Raw genomic sequence first — 15,259 nt, 5'->3', positions numbered from 1 at the left:
ACGGGTCTCTGCGTTCAAGATAGTAGCAATGCCTTACAATCGTAATTGGCTTAGATATTATAGTATATAAGAATGAAACTCAGGTCGGCCTTTGAATTTTACAAATTTTTGAAAAAAAACAATATATTACACGAAGTTAACCCCTCAAGAGCACGCTAGCACTATCTTGGGTAAAAGATTCGCTTAATCGAGATATCTATCTAACGGCTCTCCCAACACAGATTCGATCACTCTAACCAAACCACCTCTGACCTCCATCTCAACTTCCTCGTCGTCGTCCTCCAATAATTCGGCAATGATTGGCACCAATTGCGGCAACAAGCTCAACCAGTTTTCACCAACCTTTTGGTAGACCATCTTCATAGCCCTGGTGGCCCAGAACTTCTCTCTGGCACCACAGTTCAATCTCATGTGCGACAACAACAACTCGTTCATCTTCTTGTTGTGCTCGTCAGCGGTACAATTCTGAGCCAAGGCGGAGATAGCCTTGACCAAGTACTTTCCAATACCATCCTCGATGTTCGTGCACTGGCTGGTCAAGGCCTGCAAAACAACCTCGAAACGCGACTGCTGCTGCCAAAACTCATCCTGGTCGTACTTGAACGACGAGGTCAAGGAGATGATAATGATACGGCGGAGATTGATATCGTCCAAGTCCCCGGAAACAAATCGGACCAAAATCTTGTCGACTGACTCTAAGATGTACGAGTAGTAGCTGGTAACGATGGACTTCAAAGACTCCTGTAACTTGTTGAAGAAGCGGAAGAAGGCCAAAAGGCGGTGGATCTCACTAATGCCGGTCTTAGAACCCTCGCCATTGACGGCCCAACGTACCATGTTGGCAAACAACGGTCTGAAAGTTTTGTCGTTCAACTTCATCACGTACTCAATACCGCACTGGAACACAGAGGCCTCAATACGATGCACCGAGTTGTTGTCCAACTCACTCTCATTCCTGAACTCAAACGCATGCAACATGAACTTGACAAAGGAGGTGGCCTGGGCAGCAGCGGCCTTCTTGTCCATGCTCTTGATGGTGAATTCCATCGCGTGGAGGAACAAACCAATGGCAATCGGGTCCATCACACGGACGGTGTTCCAGATGCTACATAATGACTTCATCACGGTCTTCACGTCCATATGCTGGACAATCACGTCCAAAATGGATGCTCTGGTTTTTTCCGAAATGGTCGACGCGCGTAACACCAAGGTGAAGGTTTGGTCGAGGTTGGAGGTCATGAACGCAGGAATGCGTCTAACCAAACAGGAAAACAAAACCACGGTCAGGGTCTGCAACAATTGCTTGGAGTCACTATCGTCGGACAAGACAAGGGAGTCTTCGAAGATCCTGAAAGCCGGTGGAACAATCTTTGGGAAGAACCCTATCATCTTGACCCCGAGAACCGAAACAAGAGATGTCACGACGTTCAAGGCCCCTATAACAATCTCCGGAACGGGGCTCGAGAGCGTCGCGGTGGTGACAGAAAGCGTCGCAGTGAGCATGGCTGCATCGATGGAAGCGCCAAACTTGGCAATTAACAACGCCGCGGTGTCCAAAGCCGCCTGCGCGAGCTCGGCGGCGCACTGGGCCTGGACCATCTCGTTCAAGATCGGGAGTAACGCGTTGGCACTGGCCTGGGCGTTTGCGTCCTCTGCGGACTCCGCGTCAAACTTGGTACCCGCCAAAACAGTCACGTGTCTCAATGTACGGGCGTCCGCGCTCGTGTCGGTGAGTAATTTGGAGATGGACTCCACAAAGTGTCCGATCGGTAATAAATTCAACGTGTTGCCCAACAACTTGAAGAGTGCGTCGGACACAACGTCTTCAGTATCAACCACCGCCAACAACAACTGGATGACGTCGCGGAAGGCAGCGGATATGTGCTCGAGCTGCTCGTCAGAGGAACGCATGTCCAACAAGATGGAGGCGATCTTCAAGCGTAACGACGGAACGGCGTTATGCTCAGCGGTGACGGCGAGGTCAATGAACGTGACAAGACTCGCACGCAAGGCGCCAAGCTCGGCGGTGGTGGCCGTAGCAATAGCACCGAAGATCGGGCGCGAGCTCAACTCTGCCGCGCGCGCTGAGTCGCGCTCAACCGCATGTGCAGGCACCTGCTGCCACACACGCACGTAACCGGTCAACGCTGTGAGCTGCTGTTCGACCGAGAACGTTTGGACAAACGCGGCTGCAAACTCCACGAGCGCGCGCGCCTCGGCTGCCTTGTGCTTAGTGATCGCAGCCGCATACTGCTGGCCCGTGAGGAACAAGATCAAGTGAACAGTGTGCTGCACGCCCAAGGTGGTTGCAAGCGTGGTGAAGAGGCGCACACGGCGATGGCGCGGAATGTGCGCAAACGCCGACGCAAATGATGTGAGGAGAAACTCAATCTCCTCGACGCGCCCATGCACTGCGGTCGCCGCGAGCGCGGGAACGACACACATGATGGTCTGTTCAACCACGTGCGCAGAAAATTCGTCGTCCTGGCGGATGGTGTGTGCACCCATAAAGGTGAAAATGGGCATTACTGAGTGGAGCACAATTTCCGGCGCGAGCGCCGCGAGCGCGGCCACCACTAAGAGCAAACGGTTCTGCACCTGCGGCGATGGTGACGCGCGGATGGTGGCGACAATCACGTCTGCACGGATGGAGTTCAGGTCAAACACAAAGTTCTGGCCCTTAAGGCCACCCACCACCTTCAACATGCTCGCGGCCAAAGTCTCTTGAGCGTACAACACCGGCATGTTTCCGTCACTACCCAACGTCTCGAGGTCCGCAAGAATGCTGAACAACGCCTGTAAGAGGGCCGGCGAGTCCTGTGGCCCTTGCGAGCGCTCAACCAACTCGAGGAGAACGGTGACCTTCTTGAGGTGGTCTGATGCAATCTTGCTGACCTCAGTGTCTTTCATGGCCTGTTTAGTGGCCGTGGACGATCTGCGGCGGCGCTTCGCGACGCCTGCAGGCATGGTCTGGTTCAATTGACATCCCTGGAAGAGACCAACAAAGGTCTTGTTGTCCAAGTTCAACGCCTGAAGGGTCCCCACCGCATCATATTCAATCGTCGCATCGTTCGCAGCGTGCTGGACGATAGTCTCGGCCAACTTCTGCTGAAACTCTGGCTTCAAGGTACCGAAGATTGCAACCACACGCGCGGCGGCAGTCTCCGCAAGCTGCTCGGAGGAAGCTTCCAACGCCGCAACCAAGAAGGCAATCGCGTTCTCATGCTTTTCACGCTCGCCCACTATCCCGACCACCTCCGTGTCGAGATCTGTGAGGCTAAACTTGCTTACTGCACAAGCGGCCTCCCACGCAGCACGCTCGGCAACATACGTCGCGAGGAACGGTGCGAGGAGCTGTGACGGAGCAGCTGCGCCCTTAACAGAGCACACGCTGAGCACATGGATGAGCTTGGCTTTGACAGCCGGGAGCGTGGCGGCCAACGCCTGCGATGTGAAGAACGCGTACGCAAGCTTACCGGTTTTTTTCTCTGCGAACGCGGCGGCTGCGCTCTTGTAAACCTGCTGTTGATCTAAGGCAACTTCGTCCGCGTGTGCAAGGAGCTTCTGCGCGAGGAGCTGACCGTCTGCGGGGGATATGATCGCGACATCCTTGTCGGCGTAGATCTCAGCAAAGAGAAACAAATCCTTGGCCTTTGGGTCACGCGCCGCGATCGCGCGCAAAATATCAACAGCCATCTGTCTCATTGTCTGGTTAGCATGCGCGCAGAGGGTTACAGCAAATGGAATGAGGAGATGTAACGCGTAGTGCGCGGGCAAGTCACGCGTGCGCATGCGCACGAGGCGCATCGCAACGAGGCGCGCTGGCATCGGAGCGGCAGACGCGGCAGCGACACGCACGAGGAACGACAAGGACGCGGCGGGCGACACAAATGACTGCTTGAAGAATGCGTTGGTGGTTTTAGCTGCAACGGCACGAACGTATGTGTTAACAAGTACACGGAACTCCGCGTGGTCCGTGGAGGTGATGAATGACGGGGTTGCGGATGCGGCAAACACTTCCGTCGTTTCCTCATCCTCCTCGAGTGGCTCTTCGGTGTCAAACACCACCGCAGTCTCTTCAGAGGTGAGCGTACACGTCAAGGCCATTTCCAAGTCGGTGAGGGCGAGGTTCGAAGCAGTCAACGCCGCAGCAAAGCCGCTGTGTGCGACCAAAGACTCAAACACAGCAATAAGTGGGGTTTTGTCTTCAGCGTCAAGAACGGTGGTTAATTCTTGAACGATTTTCTTCACCTGAAAGGCATTGAGCTGGACGTAGTCCAAAACCTGAGGCAAGTACGCGAGCTGCTTGGTAGCGATGAGAAGCCTGGCGTACTGGAAGAGGAAGTCGTGGATTTTGTGGTTGGCGGCGATTTCCGTAACCAAGTCGACGTTTTCCACCAAGAACTGAGGCTTTAACTTGGTCAAAAGCGCGGCATCAAGGTCTGCGGTCAATGTCGAAGTGAGTTTCCCGGCACAGACGAGCGCAGACTTCTGGATGGAAACGTCCATATCAGCAAACCCCGCAAAGAGCGAGTCCGTGATGGATGCAATCAAGGCGTCACCAAGCGGCGCAACCGCTGCGAGTACAGACAAGACAGAGTGCGCTGCGATCTTGCAATCGTTCGAGGTTTTTGGCAACAACATGTGGCCAGCGGTCTCCAAGATAATTGGCATGTACACTTCATTAAGTCTAGGGAGGTCCTGGGCGAGGGACGCTGTAAGCGAGATCGCACACGACACGTAAAACACCAACTGGAGCGAGTACTCGTTGTGCTTCTTCATCTGGCCGTTGAGGAAATCAGAGTACAATTGGAAGAACTCCACGTTGAGAAAGCCCTTGACCATGGACACGCGGGTAGGGTTTTTCAAGCTCTTCTTATAGCCATCGAGCCACAGGAAAAGAAGCGGTAATTCCTTCACCACATGCAACACCTTGACAAAGAGCTGCGTCGCGTAGTGCGGAAGCGCAGCCAATAAAAGCGCCTCCTTGTTGTGGATATTGATTTGGAAACGGCGCAAGAGCCACTCGGTCGCTTTGATGGCCGGTGCGAGGTGGAGGTACGGCCCTGCAAGCGCGAGGAAGGTCTCGATACCGGCATCCAAGGCGGCAACCTCTTCCTTGGTCTGCACATTTCTATCAACCTGCACAGCTGTCTCACTGAAGAGCGACAACTTGAAGCGTCCGAAACGGCGGTCAATGGTTTCCAACTCCTCCAAGCCTTCCAACCCTAACGTGTAGATCAAGTCGTAGTCCTGCGTGGCGGCCGTCTTGGCATCGTAGATTAACGACGCCGAGTGCAACTTGTGTCTGGACTTCCTGTCCAACGCGACAGAAGCATTATTCTGCGCGATGGTAGCTAACTGAGCCGACAAAGATGACATTGTAAGCGTTGGTGTATAGTCGGTGAGGGGTGAAAGGGAATTGTAGAGGCTGGAATATTTTTTGTATAAAGTGAAAAATTAGACAGAAAAATATTTTGTGTGCCGGATGCCGGGTAACGCGGGTATGGGCGCGGGCGCGGGCGCAGAAAGTTGGCACCACATTTGTAAATCGTAGCCAAAATTCGGAAGACCGACCCCTTGAATTTGGCTGAAGGCATTATAGAAGACACTAGAGTAAGAAACAGATGCCAGGATATAAATGACAAAATAGGGATATTTTGCAAGTTTACGCAGATTAAAACTGAGTATATAGATTTAAATGGGGCAATGGCTGAATGTTTGGGGTCAATCAGTGAGATTTATAGATACGTAACCACGTCTACCTCCTGAGCGCTATGGTATAGTAAGTTAAGCACAGCAGGGAAAGGTAAGCAAACTGGAATACACAGGCCGTTTTATGTGGGTATAAAACTTCATCTAGTTTTCCATAAACAAGGCCGTGGTTTTGGCAAAAAGACTTGATATTCGTCCCTGGGGTATTAAATCGACGTGATAGAGTTGCAAATACTTAAATTCCTGTGCACCATCTCCAGTAGTGGGTTTGAGTGACCGAGACAGGCTAGTAATCTAGGGGATTCAAGGTCAAATGCCTAACTATTACCTGGGGTGAGAAGAGATTGTTTATATTCTATGACAACTAGGTGTATATTTTTTTTTAATTTGCAGCCAGCACATGAGCAAGTTTATATCCCTGTTTCTATTCAGGGCTTGGACTGACACTACGTTTCTGATTATGCAGAACTAGCTGAATCCTAAGGCTAAATAATATACCTTTTCTGGAGTTTTTAAACTGAATTCATTCGAGATTTGGGCTGTTATGTCAATCGTTCCCTCATTATGAGATTTTGTATCACGTGACTATCAACCCTTGCTTCATTTGCCAGGGTTAAGGCAATTCTAGTTAATAATGTGCAATTTGGAGGGCTTCGCTGTGGAAAATGCTAAAAGTGGTCAAGTGAAGATACCAATTATCCCATTTTAGATGATTCATCCCAGGTGAATAATAGTATTTTCACTCTGATAACAAAAGCTCCTAGTAGTTTTGTCGCATGACTGGTGGTGGTCACACTACCGGTCATCACGCCAGCAAATTTCTACAAATCAACATGGCACCATCCAATTACATCGCACAACTATATACCTCCAACCTCCACAACCTCTTCAATGTCCAGAAGATCATATACTCCCACGCTTGGCGCCATGGGAATTAGCTCCGGTGAAGTCTTGCCCACCTCCGATACCTCCTCACAATACGGGAGGACGCCGTCACTCGTGGCTTCCCCGAAAGGCCGAAACCATGCCTATTCTGCCAGACCCAACAGAGTGAGCGCCAATTCGTCATTCAGAATCCCCGTTGTGCTCAAACGGCTCGTCAAACCTCCGACGTTGGACTTCGAGACGGCGCTGTGGGAAATCTTCTATCTCCTTTTTGCCCCGCGCAGGGTCTACAAGCAGCTATACTACCGCAAACAAACCAAGAACCGCTGGTCGCGCGACGACCCTAGCTTTGTCATTTTGCTTGTATTCTTCTTGACCGTCAGCGCTGTTGCCTGGGGACTCGCATATACTAGTGGGGCCGTGGCGATCTTACGGATGGTCTTGTACATGGTGGTGATTGACTTTTTGGCAACAGGATTCGCCATTGCGACCGTCGGCTGGCTTTTGGCCAACAGGTTGTTCAAGAAGAGTTCCCCGGCTACTATTGGCGGCGTCAGCGATGAGGAGTTGGAATGGGCGTTCTGCTTCGACATCCACTGCAACAGCTTCTTGATCATCTGGGTGTCGCTCTACTTGGTACAATTTGTCTTGTTACCGGTCTTAACGTTGGACAACTGGCTCTCGCTCTTCTTGGGCAACACCATGTACTTTGGCGCTCTCAGCTACTACTTTGTAATCACCTTCTATGGCTACAACGCCTTGCCCTTTTTGGAACACACCGAGATGATTTTGTTTCCGATACCAGTCGTGGCGGCCCTCTACTTATGCAGTTTGTTTGGCTTCAGCATGGTCAAGCACATGAGCAGCTTGTACTTTAATTAACGGCCGGGTGGTATTTGAAAATCCTTCCCTTCCTCCCCACTGCAAATCGTCATAATTAATGTTATATGAATAGTGCCCGTTAAATTGTACGAGAAATGCAATTCAAAACTAAAGTCGTCAATCAGTTTTTGATTAAAGGCAGTCCGGTATGAGGTGTAGCTGACATTTGCAATCGATTTTGCTAAAATTCAAATGAGTATACTAGTAAAAGCATTGTGTCACAGGAAATTCAACACTAAATGGCTTTATATAACCCTGTCCTCGGGGAATAAAGTGGCGATGTCAGTGCTCAAGCTGAGGTAAACGTTTCATTATATGGTAAGCTTTCTGTTCCCAGTTGAGTTAATATCTCTCGCCCAACCTTCAAACAGACACTGTAGTTGGGACAAATTCTGCACGAGATCTAAGGGTTTAGAGAGCTCTATCATAAGAAGGCGTGCTCTAGCACACGCATCCACTGTAAACTTGTTTAGAATGAAGATATTTAACCCTGTATAAGGATATGGGAGGCTCCTAGGCCACGGCAGTTAGACTCCCTAAGAGACTCATAAGTATCGAGTCTTTGCTAATCAGCTGTAAAGCACAAGTGAATTATCTGGCAAACCTACAATTGGAGTCGTCGCATGGACGTGTATTGCTATATATCTATAAACTACTATTGAGATGTCGTGCCGTGTCATGATCTGAATACCACATCTGTGTCTAAGTTGACAAAGATATACCAGAGCTATCCCAAAACACGGGCGCTGTCGCTCTTCGGAACCGAAACGGAATTTTCCCTGTGGCCGGGTGTTAATCAGTCAGGGGAAACTCAGCTGAGATGACTGCCAATCTAACACCATCATGGTGCTGAAAAGGAGCCAAAAGGTTCCAATAGTAGATTATATATCTATAATATTGTAATATTAATTGAGATAGTATAACCACTACTGATGTTAATTTCAGAGCAAGGGAGACCGGGGGAAGGACTATATTTATAGTTTTTTCGGCTGTGTGCGGGTAACCGCGATCTATCGTTAAATTTTTCACAGCTCGAGTATTTTCTTTCCAGGGCTTGCGGAAAACTTATGACACTCGAGAAATGAAAAATGTTAGGGCTTGGTGGATGCAGGATGTCCTGATAGAGATGCCCTGCACCTGTTTTCAATCATAGCATAATTACAAGAGGTCATGTTCCAATAGTGATGGAGGTGTATTTTTATAAACTTTGATTGATTACGTAGTCATACTGGTACGTTGCTGGCGTTATAGTGTGGCTGCTATCCTTCCAGGCTGTAAACACATCTATATATATGTTGCAGGTAAAGCTTCCATATGGTAACTGTTTGATGGAAAAAGTACAATTCGAAACATTTGGCAGCAAAACTATAACATTTTGTGGCTGGATTGGCCTGTCATCCGGTATTTCCCGTATATATAAACCAGGTCCTGAGCCTATAGCTTCGATGTCAAGTACTGTTCAGCAGCCTCAAGAGCCAATTTTTCACTCTTGAGGATACCGGTGATGACCCTCTTTCTGGATTCCTTAGCCTGCTCGTACAACGCGGTGTACTGGGCACCGGTAATACCATTATCTGGGTATTTAGCGTACTTTTCCTTGACCCAGTCCAATACCAACTGGTAGGCTTTGACTTCCTTACTCAATAACTTTGCCAACGCAAGCGGCATGTTGGCAGGCTTGGTCTTCGCGAGCTTGGCAAACTTTGCCTCTGGCATCACCATCAAGTGAGCCAAGGCATAGGTAGTATCAGACGGTTCACCGTTAGCCAAAATACGAGGTTCAAGTTCCCATTCTTCCTCATATGGCTCCTCCTCCTCGCCACAGCCGTCATCACAAGTACCATCATGTTCATGGTCATGTTTCTTCTTCTCCTGTCTAATCATCTCGTTGAGGAGATCGTAGCCAATGGTTTCCCAGAACTTGACTCTTTTTCTCACAGCACTCTGCTTTTTTATGTACTTCAAGACTTGCACGGACAAGCTGACATAGTCAGCAGGATTGTTATCGATAATGAAGCCGTATCTCTGTACTAACAATGAGTTTGGTAATGAACCATAGGTGTTGTACAACTCATCCCCAGCCAAGGCTGGGAACTCGAGGACAATATCGCAACACTCAGACGCATCCATGCTGAAGATTTCTTCGAGTTCCGGAGAAATCTCGTAGTCAAGCGAGTCCTCCTCTTCACGATCACTTCCGGTCTCTTCCTTTTCATCCTCTATGTCCTGCTTGAGCTTTTCTTCCAACTTAGTGATGTGCTCCAAGGTAATCTCAGTCATTGGCTCCAACTCCTCGTCAGATTCAAGCTCCTCACCAGACCCAAGCTCTTCATCAGACCCAAGCTCCTCATCAGACTCCCAGCCATCTTCGGAATCCTCTTCACCGGAGACATCTTCAACCCCGTCATCTTCTTGCCCCGAAACCTCTTTGGAAATATCCTCAAACCCATCATCTTCCATTTCTACGTCAAAGTCTTCATCACTTTCGTCGTGATCACACTCCTGTTCGCCGCACTTGGTGCAGCAACCAGCATCACAGACAAAGTGGACGTGCTCAGCACCATCGCCATTGTCAGATGACGGAGAGGCGTGGTTAAACAAGCAAGCACCTGGAACCAAGGCAATCTCGTGATAACTGTCGATTTCAAAGGCACGGGAGGTGATGGCCTGCACGACGGCAGCAAATTCATTGAATCTGGCCCTGTTTTCCTCTTCGGTGCTGGATGTGGTGTTGACATTCAACTCACGTGGAATGGCAATGGTATCAGCGACTGCCTTGGCAAAGGTGACAGATTCCGTAAAGACCTGCTCCAACTCGGAGCTGTCCAAGATGTTCAACATGTCAATTTGGGTATTAGCCAACAAAGCCTTGTCAGTTTTAGACCAGCAGCCCACCGGCTGCAACAAGGAGCCATCATCGTTGCGGTACATGATGGAGTCGATGTAGTCGAACCACGGAGACTTCTCGCCCAAGGCTTTTTCGTATATAAAGGCAAGGATCAAGCCGTGGATACCGCCAATGGAATTTTCGTAGAACAAATTTGCAATGCACGAGTTTCTGGCGCTGAGGATGTTCCTTTTTGGAATCCGTAAGAGCAAAACCTGCTCTTCAAGCTCTGGATCGAGATCTTGCTTGGCAAACACACCAATACCACCGATTGGAGACGGTCTGAGCTCCATGAGCTCGGTGTTCCACAAGGAATTGGCAGTAAGCCACTTTTCCAATGCCTTGGTCTTATGAGTAGAAGCCATGGTTCGTGTTGTGAGATTTATTATCCAAGGTTTACCCCGATAACATGTATGAAAAATATTCATGCAGCGTGAAAAAAAATACGGTACAGGGCATGAACCAAAAAAAGAAATCTGCCATATAAGCTTGAAATGAAATGTTGAGTAGCTTTCCAACTAATATAATTGATTTACATATATAATTATTAATCATATATTTGATCTGGTAGATATAGCTAAATAATTCTAATACAACTTTAACCAAAATTAAATGGCATCACATGTAATTTATATTAGGAATACGTTGGAAGGTTAAAGAAAAGATATAAAAAAAAGTTGAAAAACGAGTAGCAATAAATAAATGTAGATAGAGGTGAACAGTTCATTACATTCTCCTTTCATACGATAGGCCGGACGGTGAACCGTGTTGAGGGGGGTTTTCACCGTCGAATTCCTCATGGTGGCTTACGAAAGTGAAATTGGACAAGTTTGATGGCAAAAGGGCCACTCTAGGAATGGCTTCGATACCGGTCTGGAGTTTCGTGCTATTTCCGAGCGCTGCAATTGAATCGACGCCTTTACACTCCAGTGACCAAGTGTAATCATTCACCGGTTGAAAGGAATCATACAGATCGAAAAGATTTCTTTCGTGACTGACCAAGGGTTCTGGGAAAGGGTGAAGGTGAAACTTTCTGTGTAAATCCCCCGTACTTGGCATTTCATTCTCATCCATATCTATGGCATTCTCATCTTCCTCATCAACCCCCAATTCTGGAGGAGTATCATTCAAATTCACCACATCGTTCATAAATTTCTGAGTCTTTTCATTCTCTTGCATCTCCTTGTACTCAGCCAAGAATTCAGACATGCTCAACTCCACCTCGCAGGGGTCATAGATCGCATGTTCATTCTCTCCATGAAATTCCTGCTGGGTGAAGTTGTGGATCCCTCCAAAGTCCTGAAAATCAGGGTGGTAAACACTAGTGGTCCTGCAGTCAACCACTTCTGGGAAGCTGTTCAGGAAATCACTAGTGATATGTACAGGTTTGTCATTTGTTCCTTCCGTCTGGCCACTGTGATTAGACATGTTGTAGTTTTCATCGAGTGTAGGTAAGACTGATTGCTCGAAGGGCCCCCCACGAATCTTTGGCGAGCTGTTTGTCAACACCGCCTCTCTCAAAGCAGCATCGGTAGTGCCAACTTTGATGGGGATGGAGCTATGGTTTTCATACAATGCAGAATGCCTCAAACGCTTATTGGCACTGCTGGGCATGCTGGGCATGTTTGGAATTCCAGCAAGAAGCAGGTTTTTGGTAAGAGAATTCCTGCCACCAGGACTACAAGACGACTTAGGGCGAGACTTTGCTGGGGTCTGGTATGGCCCGTCAAGTACGGTCCCTTTAAAGTATGACATGCGGCACAAGTCGTCAACAGTGGCCCTTGCAGCGGGGTTCCAGGTTAAGCACGCATCGACCACGTCTGCCAAGTCCGTATTACCTACGGGCAAAACATTATCCATCACCACTCCCTTCGTCACCGGTAAATGGAATCCCAACTTGGCAGCCAAGGGCTGGGCCTCGTCCCAAGACCCACCCAAAGGAAGGGCCTGTTTGTCGCCGCTACACTTGAAATCTGGAGAGCCGAGAACCTCCAAGACTCTCCACGTCTGGTCAAGCTCATTGGAGCCCGGGAAAAGGGGCCTGAAGGTGGCAATCTCTACCGCAACAGTGCCAAACGCCCAGATATCCACTGGACGCGAGTACCACTTTTTCCGCAAGAGAATCTCGGGAGATCTGTACCACCGGGTAGATACATAGGAGGTGTAGGATCTGGTGTTCTCCACGTGCCTGGCTAATCCATAGTCTGCGAGCTTGATGATGTAGTTGTCGCCCTTTCTCAGTTCAGGAATGGAGCTTTTATCGCCATAATAGTCTTGCGCTGGCATCACAAGAATGTTCTCTGGCTTTATATCCCGGTGGAAGTAATCGTACTTGTGGATATGGCGGATGGCATCCAAGATCTGTGAGAGAATGCTCTTCAACGTAGCAGGGGAGAAAAAGGAGTGCTTGCGAGCCTTGATCAACTGATAGAGGTTTTGGTTCATGCATTCCATCACAATGTGTAATTGGAAGCGAGAGCTATCAATAAAGAGTTCGTAGATCTGGACCAAGTTGGGGTGTGAGGGGATGGAGAGGATAAACTTGATTTCCTTCACTCTAGTGTAGTCGTTTAACGATGGAAGCTTCTTGTTCATGGTCTTGATCGCTACAAGGGAATTATTGTGCTTCTGCTGATCCAGTGTAGGCTCTAAGAGGGTACCAACCTTGTGGTTATCAAACCCAATCAAGTTGTCAAAATCGCCTCTAAATTTAGCCAATGTAACGCTTCCAAAACTGCCATTGCCAAGGTTGCTAATGACTTGATACCGGTTTGCGAACGTTCTCAACGGAATCTCCGTAGGAGGGTCATGAATGTCCTTGGGAATGGTAGCTTGAATGTTGGCCATTTTAAAGGGGCGGAACGGGGCTCGGCTAGGGGGGTACCGAATGAAGGTTTAGGGGGAGTGACTTGAACCTTCAAACTTTCACCACGGCTTCCATACAGTCAAACAGGGGACAGACTATCCGGTGAACAGAAGGTGGAGTAAAAGAGATTTGGGTCGACTGCTTCAAGAGGAGAAAAATAGCCGCCTACTTTCTTTATATATGTAATCGCCAAACCCACCCACAAACCCTATCAATCCAATGCATTCTAACAAAACGAATGGAATTGTATCGTGTAGGGGGGATACCTACGCGCCGAGGGGTTTACTTTGTGACTACTTTACTTTGATGCCTAACTTTGATTTTGTGGTCAATTGATTATCTCCCAATCTGGCAGGTATGTACGTAGAAAGATGGAGTTAACCAGAATGTGCAGCGATCTACCTGCGTAGTTTGTTCGCTGCATGAGTGCACAACTAGAGGTTTATTAAACTCAACCAGAGAAAATTTTCGGTCATACCTCAACTGTCGTCTGATTGCCGAAATCAGTTCTATACATGTCTGCGAGGTCCTTCCGATTATCAGAGTCTGAGCTAGGTAAAGCGGAGCTGGTTACCCCTCTCAATTACCTTCAGCCAAGGGCAGCCGACGATACGAAGACTCTCGAGCAATGACTTTGGAATCGCAATTTACGCAAAAACCGATTTCGTGTAATAAAACCTGCAGGGGGTATCACAAACTCACTGCACTGAATGCACAAGTGACACTTGGTGTCAACAAAAGAAACTCAAAATGGCGTGTGTTGTCGCGATATGTTATCGTGCATCTGCCGGCCCCTTTCACAAAGAATACGACCAATTAACCTGTCTGGTAATAAGGTATAACCGCATACCTTAGATACCGAAGAAGCGAAATGCATCCAATACAGTCACTGATTTATACTTACAGCGTGTACCTATAAACATTATGGAGATGCCTTGTTGCACGTAACGAGCCTTCCCTATATCCTGTTCACACGTACACAAACCAACAACTGAATTGCTTAGCTATAAAAGGGCACTATAAATTAGCTAACACTGTATTTTAATATAAGAATGCGAAAAATGAACCGATATACAGCTCATTGAAGGAAGCTAGGGGAATAGGTGACACCCATGCCGTGCGTCTCGGCTCTGCATGTATATGCATCGATATTGAACCCACATGGCTAGGGACCCCGTAAAACTCCACACAAAACCGCAATCTGCAAAATTTTCCTGGCGACGGAAGCCGCTCCCTGCACGCACGCCAGATCCTGCGACAGTAAAGGTGAAACCTAAGATTGCCTTTTTGGTTTTATTTCTTAGATCTAACTTTTTCCGCTATTCACAGGAGAAACACCAAGTGCGTGTATCCGAGTCACGGTTTAATCGAATCAAAACGATGCCGCATTCACGCAGGATATGTCTTTCAACTACCCCTTAGATTGTGGGAATTAGTCTACATAAGAGACAAGGACACACCCATGCCATTCCGGGTATTTAAACGAGGACTTTAAAGTGACAATCTTGCTATATCAGACGTTAAGTCCAAATCCTGAATCCACCATAACATTCAGATGCATACTCCAACTTCTCGTGAATGCCACAAACCAAGAGTGGCTCAATACTCCCACAATGGCTTGTTAAATGGTTTGCTTAAAAGTGGGCGGAATCGGAGACCCACAACCTAGGTCTCTACTATAGAGTGCCTGCCCGGCGTAAGCCTTAAGATGTACACACATATGAGCGGATGAGCCTCATCAATACATTGGGGGAAAATTTAGAGTTTTTTTGCCAGTACCAACAGCCGTTAAGACTCCATCGGTAGCCATTAATTTTTTTTTAATACACACACAGTAACTGTAGTAAGTGCGCAGTGGTCACGTGGCAGGGAACGATACCTTATATAATGAGGTCGATTCCTCCTCCTGTTATCCTATATAGGTTAGATAGCTAATCAATATACTATAAGTAGATTTTCTACCCTCGAGGTAGAGACATACCATGGTAACAGTAGTTTCATCTTCCTTAAACCTTAAAAAAATT

At 48.1% G+C, this 15,259-nt stretch overlaps 4 protein-coding genes across 4 annotated transcripts; 1 reads left to right on the top strand and 3 right to left on the bottom strand.

Annotated features, from left to right (window-relative positions):
* Positions 1-54: 54 nt before the first annotated feature.
* Positions 55-5,414, bottom strand: BABINDRAFT_160414 (snoRNA-binding rRNA-processing protein). Its single transcript, XM_019128215.1, has one exon. The coding sequence runs from the start codon at positions 5,380-5,382 to the stop codon at positions 184-186; it is 5,199 nt and encodes a 1,732-aa protein (XP_018986319.1). The 5' UTR covers positions 5,383-5,414; the 3' UTR covers positions 55-183.
* Positions 5,415-6,739: 1,325 nt separating this feature from the next.
* Positions 6,740-7,847, top strand: BABINDRAFT_179637 (uncharacterized protein; the record flags this gene model as incomplete). The annotated part of the gene is made up of 2 exons (XM_019131095.1): positions 6,740-6,765; positions 6,789-7,847. 2 exons carry the CDS (start codon positions 6,740-6,742, stop codon positions 7,480-7,482), a joined length of 720 nt encoding a protein of 239 aa, XP_018986318.1. The 3' UTR covers positions 7,483-7,847.
* Positions 7,848-8,656: 809 nt separating this feature from the next.
* BABINDRAFT_160412 (protein-lysine N-methyltransferase) lies at positions 8,657-10,747 on the bottom strand. The gene has a single exon (XM_019128214.1). The coding sequence runs from the start codon at positions 10,732-10,734 to the stop codon at positions 8,917-8,919; it is 1,818 nt and encodes a 605-aa protein (XP_018986317.1). The 5' UTR covers positions 10,735-10,747; the 3' UTR covers positions 8,657-8,916.
* Positions 10,748-10,982: 235 nt separating this feature from the next.
* On the bottom strand, positions 10,983-13,489 carry IME2 (protein kinase). The gene has a single exon (XM_019128213.1). The coding sequence runs from the start codon at positions 13,214-13,216 to the stop codon at positions 11,096-11,098; it is 2,121 nt and encodes a 706-aa protein (XP_018986316.1). The 5' UTR covers positions 13,217-13,489; the 3' UTR covers positions 10,983-11,095.
* Positions 13,490-15,259: the final 1,770 nt, after the last annotated feature.

The sequence above is a fragment of the Babjeviella inositovora genome, assembly GCF_001661335.1.
Source record: "Babjeviella inositovora NRRL Y-12698 unplaced genomic scaffold BABINscaffold_3, whole genome shotgun sequence".
NCBI lineage: Eukaryota > Fungi > Ascomycota > Pichiomycetes > Serinales > Babjeviella > Babjeviella inositovora.
Note: the sequence above shows the minus strand (reverse complement) of the source record. Positions and strands in the feature narration are given on the sequence as shown.

Excerpts from the sequence above, each read along its gene's own strand:
- BABINDRAFT_160414 (XM_019128215.1), bottom strand. The coding sequence starts at position 5,382 with ATGTCATCTTTGTCGGCTCAGTTAGCTACCATCGCGCAGAATAATGCT.
- BABINDRAFT_160412 (XM_019128214.1), bottom strand. The coding sequence starts at position 10,734 with ATGGCTTCTACTCATAAGACCAAGGCATTGGAAAAGTGGCTTACTGCC.
- IME2 (XM_019128213.1), bottom strand. The coding sequence starts at position 13,216 with ATGGCCAACATTCAAGCTACCATTCCCAAGGACATTCATGACCCTCCT.